Source organism: Zymoseptoria tritici, chromosome 3 (assembly GCF_000219625.1).
Source record: "Zymoseptoria tritici IPO323 chromosome 3, whole genome shotgun sequence".
NCBI lineage: Eukaryota > Fungi > Ascomycota > Dothideomycetes > Mycosphaerellales > Mycosphaerellaceae > Zymoseptoria > Zymoseptoria tritici.
This window is the reverse complement of record NC_018216.1, coordinates 962,599-975,860: the sequence shown is the minus strand read 5'-3', so window position 1 is coordinate 975,860 and position 13,262 is coordinate 962,599. Positions and strand designations below refer to the sequence as shown.

Below are 13,262 nucleotides of genomic sequence, written 5' to 3'. Positions count from 1 at the left end.
TACTAGACATCTTTAGATGCAAGTACATCCTTATAATTACTAATGCAAAGTTAAGAAGGAGATAGGCTATCTTCTGCAAGCTTAAATTACAAGCTGCACAAATTATTAAGAAATAGACTACTAAGACATTTAACTAGTATAAAAAGATAGTTAAAATCTAGTTCTTAGATAGAGGAGGAGAGTTTAATAATAATAAGCTAATTACATTTGCAGAGAATAAGGGACTAAGATAGGATTTCTTAGCTCCCTATACTCCTAAGCAGAATAGAATTACAGAATTATCTAATAAGGTTATCCTTAACAAGGCAAGAGCAATAATAATTAACTCTAGCCTACCTCTCCCTCTCTAGAGTTTTGCAGTTGCATATGCAATCTTCCTTACTAACAGGCTAGTATGCCTATTAACTAACAAGATTCCTCTTTAGGAATTTAATTAAGATCTTAATGCTAGAACTCTATATATTAATCTAATAAAGGTTAGGAGATTTAGATACAGAGCATATCTGCATAATTAGGGGAGACCTAATTTATAGAAGTTCTATCCTAGAGCAGAGAAATACTAGAATCTAGGATTCTAGGAGAATACTTTAACTAACTATATAGTTTAGAAGTTTGAACTATCTACCCTTGCTAGGTTTTAGTACAAGATTGTAACCTCTCCTTATATAACATATAATAAGGATAAGGTATACAGCATAATACCTGCTGCCCTAGACTTCTAGGGGGAGAGTTTCCTACAACTAATACAACCTATTACTACAGAACAGGAAGTCTATACTATCTACACTAAAGATTAAGATTAGGGCTAGGATGCCTAAGGGCAAGATGCCTAACCTCTTACTACTTCTTATCTTTAAGAAGTAGAGAATATATTTAATACTATATAGAGAGAGAGAAACTAAGCCTCCCTTTTAACATCTTAGGGGGAGTAAATATTAGGTTAGGACATATAGTCCTAAGATAACTAACACAAGCAGTCTAAGCCTAATTAGCTAAAGGCTACTAAGTATAAAGAAGCCTCCTAGCTAGCTTAGGGGGAGCATATTTCTAAGGAAACAGGAAGTCCTAAGGGATTCTAAGGAAGTCCTAAGGGATTCTAGGAGCAGGCTAATGCCTTATTAACATAGTTACAATATTAAGCATTAATAGAGAATTGCCCTAAAAGGGAAGATCTCTAAGATTATGCTATAACTCCCTTCCTAGATATTTATGTTATAGGAAAGAGGAAAGCAGGGAGAAGCCCTAAGAGACCTAAGAAATTAGGTAATAAAGCAAGTCCTAAAAGCTTAGGCACATTTAGACTCTTAAGAAGTAGAAGATCAGTTATAAGAAAAGACTATAGCAAGATCTAGAAGATAGGACTTAAAGCAACAAATCCTAATCTGTCTAATCCTAAGATAGTTAAGGAAGCTCTCTCTAGATCTAACTATAAGGAATAGGAGAAAGCTATTATTAAGGAAGCTAAGTTACTTAAGTCTATAGGATGCCTTAAATAGAAACTTATTAGCACCCTCCCTAAGGGGAGAGTCCCTCTTATAGGGAAATAGGTCTTTAAGATTAAGGTGCTCTTAGATAGAACTGTAGAGAAGTACAAGGCTAGATAGACAGCTAGGGGATTTATACAAAGGAAGGGACTTAACTATATTAATACCTTTACTCCTACCCTAAGAGCTGTAACAGGGAGAATACTTCTGTCCCTCTTAGTTAACTTTAGCTAGAAGAGGAGATAAGTTAATATTAAGACTGCATTCCTAAATCTAAACCTAGATAAGCAGATCTTTATTAAGCTACTAGAGGGAGCTTATCTCTTTAAGAAAGATGCCTACAAGTACATTATACATGTTAAGAAAGGACTATATAGGCTTAAGCAGGCAGCTGCTCTCTAGCACTACGATGCTATAGACACTCTCTAAAAGCTTAGTCTAATAAGAACTGTTAGCGATACTTGCCTCTTTTAAGGGAAAGGCATCCTTGTTCTCCTTTATATAGATAACTTCTAGATCTTTAGACAGTTAGACTATAAGATTAACAAGCTAATTAAGGGATTAGAGCAGAAGTACATAATTAAGGTTGTTAATACTAATGTCTTTCTTAGACTTTACTTAAAGGAAGGGAAAGATAGCTCTATGTCTATCTCTTAGGAACACTATTCTAGAGACAAACTTTAAGGACATAGTCTTAGTAATGCAAAGAGTATTAAGTACCCCCTTAACACCCTCCTTAAACCCCTCTAGGATAAGGGAACAAAGGAGGACTATAATCTCTTTAACAAGATTATTAAGGAACTGCAACATCTGTTAAACTATACTAGACTAGACATTAGTTTTGCTATTAACTACTATATAAGGTTCCTTTAGAACTTAGGACCTTTATATATTTAGGCAGCTAAACATATCTAGAGATATGTTGTAGGCATAATTAACAAGTGCCTTATATATAGGAAAACTAAGGAGCAAATTTAGATTAAAGTATTCTTAGACTCTAACTTTGCTAGTAATTCTAGCACATCTAGGTCTACCTTAGGAATGCTCTTTAAAATTGCAGGAGGCCTAGTTATCTAGAGATCTTAACTATAGAAAGAAGTAGTGCTATCTAGCACTAAGGCAGAGTACCTCTCTCTTACTAAGGCAATAAGAGAAGTAAATTAGGTAAGGAATCTTATTAATAAGCTCTAGCCCTTTACCTAGGCTAAAAGCATTTCTACTATCCTTATTAAAGTAGATAATTAATTAGCTATTAGCCTTGTAGAAAACTATACTAACTCTAAAAGATTAAGATATGTCTCTCTTAGGAACTATTACTGTAGAGAGTAATATAACAAGGGGAGTATTAAGGTAGAGTTTATAAGGACAGATATGCAGCTTGCAGACTGTCTAACAAAACTAAAATCCCTAAATACTATCCTCTAATATAGGCGTCTACTAAAAAGAGCATCTCGTGCGAGCATAAGAGGAACATATCCTAACATAGTCGCACGAAATAAGAGGCTGATATAGGAATTAAACCTGTAACCTTCTAATTTGTAGTTAGAAATTATACTACTAGACTAACTAGCCCTTAATAAGAAGAGGGAAATTGCTCTTAAATTTATGCCTTAGTACCTGTATTCCTACCTAAGAAGGATTCCCTCCCTAGAATTATACTATTTTATTTGTTACAAAACTAAGAAGCACAATACTTAGAATACTTATGTTATTCTTATCTATATAAAGGAAAGGAGGCAACTACATACCTCTATAAAAGCATCTAAGAAACTATAAGAAAAACACCTAGCTAAAGGAAAACTTTTCTATAAAAACCTAAAAGTATTAGAGCATGTCCTAGAACCTATAGCCTGCCCCCCTAGAACTACTACTAAAAGACTAAGCTAATTCCCCTAGAATCTTAACTTAAAGCCTAAGAGAATGTTAGTTTCTATTAGGGAAGAAGGGATTTTAAGGAGAATATATATAGGATGCTATACTACTAACTACTACTTTATCTCTGCCTTATTAGAGCTTAATATTTAGCTAAGAGGAGTCTAGTTATAGTATAATACAAATCCCTAAGGATTAGGAGTTATTAAACTAGGGTAGTTTTCTACTAGGAAGGCCTACTCCCTTAGGTTATACAGCTCCTCTATTACTATATTAATAAGGTCTGTAGTAAGGAGATCCTTATTAAGCTTAGCTATAAACCTATTAAAGTAAGCTATAAAAGAGAAGGGACTCTAAGCCCTAACATTTACTCTGTTATAGTATCGATTTATCTCTTCTCTAATAAGTTAATATATAGTTTAATATGCTACAGAACTATCTTTGTAGATCTATAGGAGATCTCTACTACTAACAGCTCTTGCTTTATCGATAACTTGCTAGAAGGTTTTCCTAGGGACAGAGAAAGCTGCTCTTCTTCTAGAAGCTATAACTAGTAATATAGATTATATTGTTAATAGCTATAAGGGATAGATAATAGATTAGCTAATAAGTTAGCTAAATAGATAAGAGATGTAGATTATAAAGTAGAGGAATAAAAAAGCTAGAAGAAGATGCTTTTTAACAAGCTAAAGCCGAGCACTAGCTACGTAGTAGGTAAATACCTACTATATTTAGGTAACAGACAGCTCGTAATAATGCAGCTGCTAATAGGGGAGTGTTGTAGATTATTAGACTAACTATTAGTAAAGTGCACGTAACTAGTGCTAAGGCATTCCTACACACAGATAGCTAAAGTAAGAATCTTACACTTAAGATTCTCTCTGCATGACAATATATACCTACTAATTAGAGGTCTTCTTCCACTCAGCTTAAGTCCAATCACAACAGGATCCATTGGTCGTAAAAACGCTTAGTCATCATGAAAGGCTCTGGATGGTTGCTACCTTCTACCCTCGTCCTTCTATCTCTGCATGCAGACTCTACGAGATGAAAGAATCAACGCCGCGTGAGTAAAAGAGTTGTCCGGTCTCCGACCTCACCGCTCGTCAACTTTAGTTCTACAATACAAGCTATGCCGATCCACGAGAGCTTGTCCAATACTCGGGCAGTGCTTGTACACCGAAGATACTGCTTGATCACACACCTCCATGCATGATGTAGCTTGTGCACATATCCATGGATACACGGCGCATGCACGAGAAGCTCGTCCTACGATTCGGTTGGCCATGTCGCCTTCACAGCGTCACATCGACCAATACCCTCTGGAAGTCACGTTCCACCCTCGGCAGAGATGATCGACGACACTGCTTTTTCGACCGCTTTTGGACTGCACAATCTCCCGCCTTATTCGCAATAGGAAGGAGCATATGCAGAAGGCCCACTTCTCTTGCATTGCGCGTTGCACTGTGCAATGAGCAGTGTCGACATGCCGCTCTAGAAGGTGAGATGATAAGAAGGTAGGTCCTTTCCCTCGCTGTGAGTTTTACAGATTTTCCTTCATACGCACAAACACCATCAGCACACACGTACCATTATTCAGCATGAGGTTTGGTCTTGCTTTGCTCGCTGGAGCAGCAGCAGTAGAAGCCCACAATGGTCACCATGACCGACCTGGAAAATGGGATTGGAACGGTGGCTATCCCTACGGAGGATGCAATTCACAGCATTTAACTGGAACTCCTCCAAAACCTGGGTCATTGAACGCTACTTTCGCTCAACTCATCGACCACAGCAACCCGAGCTTGGGCACATTTGAACAGTTCTTCTTCTACGATACGACATACTGGAAAGGCCCCGGATCCCCGGTCATCCTCTTCACCCCAGGCGAAGTCAATGCAACAAGATACACCAGCTATCTCACCACGAATCGTACAACCGGCGTCCTCGCCCAAGAGATTGGCGCCGCGACCATCGTGCTCGAACACCGTGTAAGTCTCCTCGAAAGCATAAAACATGCAGCTCGTTTGAAGAGCATAGCTGATCCTCTTGCAACTAGTACTGGGGTGTTTCCAGCCCCTTCAGCGACCTCACTACCGCCAATCTCAGATATCTCACCCTCGAAAACTCCATCAAAGACCTGACCTACTTCGCCCGCACCGTTGAACTCCCCTTCGCCTCCAAACGCCACCCCAGCAATGCCAAAGATGTTCCCTGGGTGACGATGGGCGGCTCATACTCTGGTGCCCTCTCCGCCTGGACTGCTTCCGTTGACCCTGGAACATACTGGGCATACCATGCATCGAGCGCGCCTGTACAAGCCATCTCTGACTACTGGTCTTACTTCCTTCCTGTACAACAAGGCATGCCGAAGAATTGCAGTCAAGACGTCTCCTTGGTAATTGACCACATGGACAACATCCTTATCAACGGCACGGAAGACGAAGCCAAGGAATTGAAGGCCCTCTTTGGACTGCAGGACGTCAGTCATAACGACGACTTCATGGCCGCCCTGGAAAATGGTCCTTGGCTATGGCAGGGAAATCAGTTCTACAACACCAGCGGCTTCTTCACGTGGTGCGACTACGTCGAAGACAGCGTCAACGCCACCGGATCGAGCGTTGCAGGTCCTTCCGGTGTCGGAGTCGAAAAGGCACTCGCCGGCTACGCGAAGTGGTTCAAAGAAGTCCAACTGCCCGGATACTGCGAATCGTACGACTACTTCCACGGTGAAAACAACACGGAGTGTTTCGATACCTACAACCCTGATTCACCGATGTTCACCGACACGAGTCTGAGCAATACAGTCGACCGACAATGGGTCTATATGACCTGCAATGAACCCTTCGGATACTGGCAGACGGGCGCGCCAGCAGATCGCCCGAGCATTGTATCCCGCCTCGTGACGCCAGAATACTGGATCCGCATGTGCGGCCTCTATTTCCCAGCCGGTCCGGATGGAGAGACGTACGGCATCGCCAAAGGCGTCACGGAAGAGGATGTCAATGCCTACACGGGCGGGTGGGACATTACCAATACAACGCGGTTGATCTACGTCAACGGCGGGTATGATCCGTGGAGAGAATCGGGAGTGTCGTCGTCTGATCTGAGGCCTGGCGGACCATTGCAGAGTACCAATGAAGTGCCGGTATTGGTCGTGCCTGGAGGTTTTCATACAAGTGACTTGATTACCATGAATGGAGCAGTCAATGCAGGGGCGAAGGAGGTTATCGATTGCGTTGTGGCGCAGTTGAAGGAGTGGGTCGGAGAGTGGCCGAAGCATGGAAGGTATTGGAGGGAGTAAAAATGATGTAAGTTGAGACACTTTCACAGTGGTCAATGATGTTTGAAATAGTCCAGATCAGAGACGCGTCCAAGAGGTATCAATTCGACCCTCAATCATGCAGACCCCGCTCCAGCGTCACTTCCGGCTTATCAATCCGATACAGCATCTTCGCCGCATTGAAATACGCTTCATACTCCACATCCTCCACGCCCTCACCCACATCCAAATCGTGATGGTAATGGCCACCCTGATTCGTGCCATCGACGGTGAAACAATGCGTATGCTCCATTCGCAGGCCCAACTTCTTCCCTGGATCCGCGGAGTGGAAGACTGTGAGACACACGATGGGTGCGATGAACTCATGCCATGTCAGCCAGTCATTCACCTGTGATCCTTCAGTCCAGGGAAGTTGCTCCGCGGGCGGGAAGTCAGGCATGACGTGGAATTGGGCTTTGCCGGTCTTCATTACAAACACGCCGCCGATGCTGATCGGATGAGCGTCGCCGTACTTGTCGAAGAGAGCGCGGCGAATGCATTCTGTAAAGGACTTCTGCGAGCCGGTTCGAGTTCGAGCGGTGATTTTCAGCACAGGCCCTGAGTTTCCGGTTGAGCCATACAAGTTCATCCTGTTTCGCAGTCAACACATGCATGAGACATTCATGGGGTTGGATAGGCTCCACTTCAAGACATGCCCGTACTTGCTTGCTTACATCAAGGCACAGTCCGCGCAAGGGCTCTTTTCGCATCTCGCGATGGGTTTCCCATGGTCCTCTTCAATTTTCGTGTAATACGTGAGATTGTTGACATTGTCAAAGGATTTCTCCCAGCTGAGATTTGGTGAGAGCTCTGAGTTCATGCCGATGACGTGAAAGGGACCAGCTCCTGCTCCCAGCAGCTGGCCTTTCGATCCGCTCATCTCCATCTCTTTAGCGATCTCTAGCAGGGAGTATTTGCATTCGAGTCGAGGTTGAGGAAAGAGATTTGGTTGACCTCCGATGTCTGCTACAGACTCTTGGCCTGAGAGACCTTCTGTTGCAAGGTGATAGGGAGGTTTTCGTAGGTCCGGGCATCGTTCCACTGTAACTGAGGATGTTTTGAAGTTGGCCTTTAGTGCCGGACTCAGGACTTGGGCGAGCTCTTCCAGAGAAGGTGGCGATAGGGTATGTGATGTGGTCTTCATGCTTGCTTTGGTCGTGCCCTGGAACTGGGCTGTCGTTGGATGGACTCTTAGTGCCAGTCGATGTGCCCTTGTGCCTAAATGGAGTGCTATTGTCGACAGCCTGACCAGCATGGAGATTCCATCCAATATCCAGCTGGCTAATGTTCAACACTGAGCTGTGGCGGTGAGGTTCAACGTGGAGGAGCGTCGTGCGGGGATCTCATTGCCTTTTTGCCGACCTTGCTCTTCTCCTGATCAATGTTTCATCATGCATCGGTTCCATGATCGACGTTCGATGTACTCCGATATCGCTGAATTGGTTCAGTAAACATTGGCGTGCTGTACTCATCCTCGGGTCTTGGAGTGCGACCCCTCTTCCGAAGTGGAGTGAAGCTCTAGTAAGGACATTCTTCGCCCGCTCTTGACGTCGCTGCAGGCAGCGATGGAGTCAAGTAACAAGGTTTGTTACTGCATGCTGCTCGTCTCGAGGTCTCCTCATTCTTACATGTCTGCAACGGCCTCTGTCAGCTTCGATCCGCTTCCGAGGGAATTTGAATCGTCTAATAACCTGCCTCAGCATCTCTCTTCGCGTGCACTCCAAGACGCAGGCTGCCCGTTCATATAACCTGGATCCAGACGGCGATGACTTCCCAGTTTCCTGTCTACCCAGACCTACAAGGCAAAGTAGCCTTGATTACAGGAATCGGTCAGGTCGGCATCGAGAACTCGCCGACTTGGGGCAATGGAGCCGCAACGGCACGTCTGCTGAGCCACAACGGAGTCAAGGTGTTTGGATGCGATCTGAACCTCAAAGCAGCCGAGTACACAAAGCAAAGGCTGCTGCAAGACAATCCGAATGCCATCTGCGATGTGATGAGCGCCGATATGACGAGCATCTCTGACATTGAGCAGCTCGTCAAGGCCGTGATGGACAAACATGGCCGTATTGACATCTTATACAACAACGTTGGCATGACGGCGCCCGGTGACCCGGCTAGCATTTCCGAAGAGTTGTGGCAGAAGCAGATCGATCTCAATCTGAACAGCGTCTTCCGTTGTTGCCGACTGGTCTTGCCCATCATGGAGAAACAAGGCGCCGGATCGATCATCAACAATGCATCCATCACCGCAATGCGATATATCGGCAAGCCGCAAATCGCGTATGCCACCGCCAAAGCGGCGGTGATACAATACACCAAAGCAAGTGGATGTATGTATGCTTCAAGGGGCGTGCGAATGAACTGCGTGGTGCCCGGCTTGATGTATACGCCTCTTGTTGAAACCTTGGCGATGAGTGAGAGGGAAGAAGATCAGGAAGTGGCCAGGAAGATAACGCAGCATAATGTGCCGATGAGAAGAATGGGAGATGGTTTTGATGTTGCCAATGCTGTGGTCTTTCTGAGCAGTGAGGCTTCGAAATATATCACGAGTCATCCACTAGTGGTTGACGGTGGAATCACTGAGTCGACAGGAACCGGTTTCATGTGATCTTATGTGGCAAATCACCCCGTCAATTACAGGTAATAGATGAGCAGTGGATAGTACACGGGTGGACCCCTTGCATTTCAATGTCTATAGTCGTTAGCGCTATCGAATGAAAGGGATCATGGTTCCAGTTCGTTTCTTGTATTCTTCGTACTGCTTCCCAAAGAAATTGACCAAGAACTTCTCCTCGACTAGGTCCGAAGGTCAGCACAAGTTGGCATTAGCAGTCACAATGTCGATTGCTTACCGAAGGTGCGCTTGTTGAAGAAGCTCCAAAGTGCAACAGCATAACCCACAGCACACACTTTGTTCCCAACGAGAAATTGGGTACCGAGAGCCCACCAGAAGAATCCGAAGTAGCTCGGATGTCGGAGATATCCATAAATCCCGCTAGTCACCAATTGATGTGTTTCCTTCCGCTCCGTTGCCACGATGTGGTTGAAGTTTGTACCGGCCTGCTTCATCGCGATGCTTCGAACGATCTGTCCAACAATGATCGCTATCAGACCTGCAGTAATGGTCCACGAACGGACTAGCCAGCTTTGGTAGGCTGGAAAGAGTGCCGAAATCGCAATCTCGATTGAGGCCGCGCCGTGTGCAGATGCATAGGCACTGCCGTTGTTGAATAGCAGGAAGCTGGATGCTCGACACGCTGGCACGTTGTACCGTGCTGTCGTGTAGTACTCCAGGAAATGGAAAATGCTTAGACACACGAAGAAGATTGGCAGCCTCCACAAGGTCGAGCCAATGCTAAGAAAGTAGATAGCCCCGATGGCACAGCTTGCAAAGACGGTTCCCAGGAAGAAGGCTTGGACGCCGATGAAGGAGAGGTCGCGGGATCCCTTGGGAAGAAGAGTCGGATCGAATGGGACCGGTTTGGTGTCTTCATCTTGCTCGCTAGACTCGTCATTGCTGTCTGCGCGCTCTCGTCTGCGCAAGGTCGTGAAAGGGTGTTGGTCTTCGTTGGTCGGAAGATCGTTTGACGCCCCTGTGGAGTCGAAGTGCTTATCGACGACTGTCGGACGTGGCATGATTGCAGGATCCGCACGATATCAAGCCAAGTAGCCAAGGAGAGTGTGGCGATGGTGAGGACTCATCGTAGACCTCTGACATTCAAGTGATAATGTGCTTTCTGTAGGAACGATTGTCTGCTTTCGTCGCTTCTCGACAATACTAACGAAGTTAAGGTTCGGACTATCTCGGATCGCGCCGAAACTTTCCCGCCCGCTACCGCTCCAGTGTTGCGTCATTCTTCACGTGCCGATCTGAGCCTCCAAGTTTGCAGCTCACGTTCACTTCTTCACCTCACCAATGACCCGCCCCTAGATTCGAACCCGGCAAATCGCTCGAACGACTTCGACATGTCAATCGCGAGGCCAAGCGTTGCAGGACTGCCACGATGCCGTCTATTGAGGAGAGCAAGAGGCAAGTGAAAGCCGGTCTGGCGAGCCAGAGAGACGCGGTGGACCACGATGCTATCCTGGCAAGTCTGGAAGCAGAGATCGACCGACACAATGGCATGAGCAAAGATAGGTCGCGATCAGGAGGCGACGACGAAAAGAGAACAGACGACGGTCCGTCCACCAGATTTCGATTCAAGTCCGGCACACCAGATCCTCGGAAGAGGAAACGCTCATCACGGGAGCATGGCGAACGAAGGCACCGAAAGCATAGACATAAATCGCACGATCCACCTCAAGAGGATGGGTTTCGACACGGTGCTGCACATCCATTTGCTCGCGAGCCGGTCACACCCACGCACGATGGTCGCGAAGATCCCAGCGCCGCATTCCGCGACTCGCTCTTCGACGCCCTGGCAGACGACGAAGGCGCAGCGTACTGGGAGAGTGTCTACAGCCAGCCGATTCATGTCTACCCGCGACCCACTATACAGACGCCGAAAGGCGAACTGGAGGAGATGAATGACGAACAATACGCTGCATACGTCCAGATGCGCATGTGGGAAAAGAAGAATCCACAAATCGTGCTCGAGCGGGAGCGGAAGGAGAAGCAGAAAAGGGAAGACGAGGAAGAAAGGGTCAGGAAGCGGGAGGAGTTCATTCGTCGCAAGGAGCGTGCGGCATGGGAGCGGTCACACAAGGACGGTGCGAGCAAGTTTGCTGGGCTCGACAGCGATGGAGAGGACGACTACGAGTATGTCATTGATCCCAGTGGTGCTTCCAAACGTTCGACCGATGGTTCGAGTCAGGACGAGTACCGGAATGCTTGGAGCACATATCTTGCCGCTTGGGACAAACTCAAGCTTGATCTTGAGCAAGCTTCCAATGTGCCTAATGCTGGAGATGGAGCACCGGAGCCAGTCGTGAAACCAGCGAAACGAATACCTTGGCCTGTTCTAGAGTCCAAACCCGCCACAAGACCCAATATCGAGTCATTCATGAGGAATGCGCCTAGATCAAAGGATGGTCCGACGATAATGCAGACGCTCAAGTCGGAACGCGTGAAGTGGCATCCGGACAAGATTCAACAGAGATTTCGTGGTGGGGTCGATGAAGGCACGATGAAAGTCGTGACCGGAATCTTCCATGTGGTCGACGACTTGCTTGAGGCGGAGAGGAAGCGCGAGCAGGGATGATGCGCCTGCCGAGAAGGCCTTTGTGATATGGCTACATAGTAGAACGCCTGCTATAGGCCTCGGACTCTGTTAACTTTGGTTTCCAACTCCGGCAGCCTTCCGCATAGCCCATCGAGCCACGTTCTGTGGTACTCTGACCAGAGAAAGCACTCGAGCTATCTACTGGCTTCTTTCTCGGTGATGGCCGCCTCGCTCGCCTGGTCGCCGAGTACAGTCTGGTATGCGAGTTAGTATTGCGTTGTCCCGACGCCCCCGGTGAGGCCGTAACAGCACCATGCCGCCATGACCCTTGCAGCTGCCCGCTATACTCTTTGTCGGGTCTTCAGCTCACGCCGTTGAGCCACTCGATCCCCGTAGCGTCCTCGTCAGACTCGGCGGGTGGCAAGTGCAAAGGTCTCTCCGCCGCTCGCTGCCAGTACATCTTGCTCCGAGCACTGACCACATCGCCGGAGTTGTCGATGAGAGCCTGATAAAACGCCAGGGCCACGGGTTCCAGACCAAGAATGCGGAGACACCTATCTGCTGTCAGCACTGTTGACCCTGTTTTCCAGAGCGACCGATATACCTGATGATGCGTGTGATACGAAGATGATTGTGGTCCCCTCTGGTCAGCCAGGTTTGGCGCGCGTTGGCGAAGAAGTTCAGGCTTGGCGTGATTGCATAGCGGTACGAGATGGCAGTTTTGGCGGCATCGTGGTTGTCGGTGGTATCGTTGGTGTCGAGGGTGAAGCCGTAAAACGCCGCCATGCGCTTGAAAGCTTCGAGTAGTTGGGCGCGCAGATGGTTTCTCACCGGACTGTAGAGGAATGCGGAGCGAGTTGCTTGGTCGAGCAGAGGTGCATCGGGGTTGACGGGCGAGCGTTCAGGAAGCTACAGAGGTGTTGTTAGCATCGATCAACGGCAGGCCCTGCTGGGTAACAAACCGGGAACAAATTTTGTATGTAGTCGTGCGAACGCTCGAGCTTTTCATCGTCGAATCTCAAAATCTGCGAAAGAGTGCGACCCTCGAGATCTTTTGCTTCTTCCGTTCCATAGAAGCGCGCGATGAACGGCAGCGGTGGTGCCGGTGGGAACGAGGGAATGTCGCCGTCGGCCATTCTGGAAGTCTTATTTCGAGCGTGTCGCACACTCCCGAATCTGGACGGGCAAAGATGTGCTGGTGTGGTATCGTGGGACCAGAGTCGTTGCTGGCGGAGGAGAGGGTGAGCTGAAGAGCGGGATGAAGATGAGAGAAGGGTGAAGCGGCGCATGTAAGAAGAAGCAGCGTTGAAATGAAGCAAGCACGTGAAGATTCTACGAAAGCACACAATCAGTTTCATTCACTTCCCAGCAGATCACATGCGTTAGTGGCAGGCAAGTACTCGAAAGTACTTGTGCTGATGG

General features: G+C 47.0%; 5 protein-coding genes across 5 annotated transcripts; 2 read left to right on the top strand and 3 right to left on the bottom strand.

Annotated features, from left to right (window-relative positions):
* Nucleotides 1-4,918: 4,918 nt before the first annotated feature.
* MgSCP8 (serine carboxypeptidase) lies at nt 4,919-6,657 on the top strand (the record flags this gene model as incomplete). Its single annotated transcript, XM_003854491.1, has 2 exons — nt 4,919-5,344; nt 5,413-6,657. 2 exons carry the CDS (start codon nt 4,958-4,960, stop codon nt 6,655-6,657), a joined length of 1,632 nt encoding a protein of 543 aa, XP_003854539.1.
* A 309-nt stretch (nt 6,658-6,966) lies between these two features.
* Nucleotides 6,967-7,972, bottom strand: MYCGRDRAFT_79857 (uncharacterized protein; the record flags this gene model as incomplete). Its single annotated transcript, XM_003853674.1, has 2 exons — nt 6,967-7,265; nt 7,350-7,972. Coding segments are annotated over 2 exons (668 nt in total), but the record flags the coding sequence as incomplete, so codon positions are not given.
* A 468-nt stretch (nt 7,973-8,440) lies between these two features.
* Nucleotides 8,441-9,286, top strand: MYCGRDRAFT_39030 (uncharacterized protein; the record flags this gene model as incomplete). The annotated part of the gene is made up of 1 exon (XM_003854492.1): nt 8,441-9,286. One exon carries the CDS (start codon nt 8,441-8,443, stop codon nt 9,284-9,286), a length of 846 nt encoding a protein of 281 aa, XP_003854540.1.
* Nucleotides 9,287-9,385: 99 nt separating this feature from the next.
* Nucleotides 9,386-10,384, bottom strand: MYCGRDRAFT_69522 (uncharacterized protein; the record flags this gene model as incomplete). The annotated part of the gene is made up of 2 exons (XM_003853673.1): nt 9,386-9,474; nt 9,531-10,384. The coding sequence occupies 2 exons, from the start codon at nt 10,312-10,314 to the stop codon at nt 9,386-9,388; spliced, it is 873 nt and encodes a 290-aa protein (XP_003853721.1).
* Nucleotides 10,385-11,786: 1,402 nt separating this feature from the next.
* On the bottom strand, nt 11,787-12,976 carry MYCGRDRAFT_69521 (uncharacterized protein; the record flags this gene model as incomplete). Its single annotated transcript, XM_003853672.1, has 3 exons — nt 11,787-12,394; nt 12,445-12,749; nt 12,803-12,976. 3 exons carry the CDS (start codon nt 12,974-12,976, stop codon nt 12,202-12,204), a joined length of 672 nt encoding a protein of 223 aa, XP_003853720.1.
* Nucleotides 12,977-13,262: the final 286 nt, after the last annotated feature.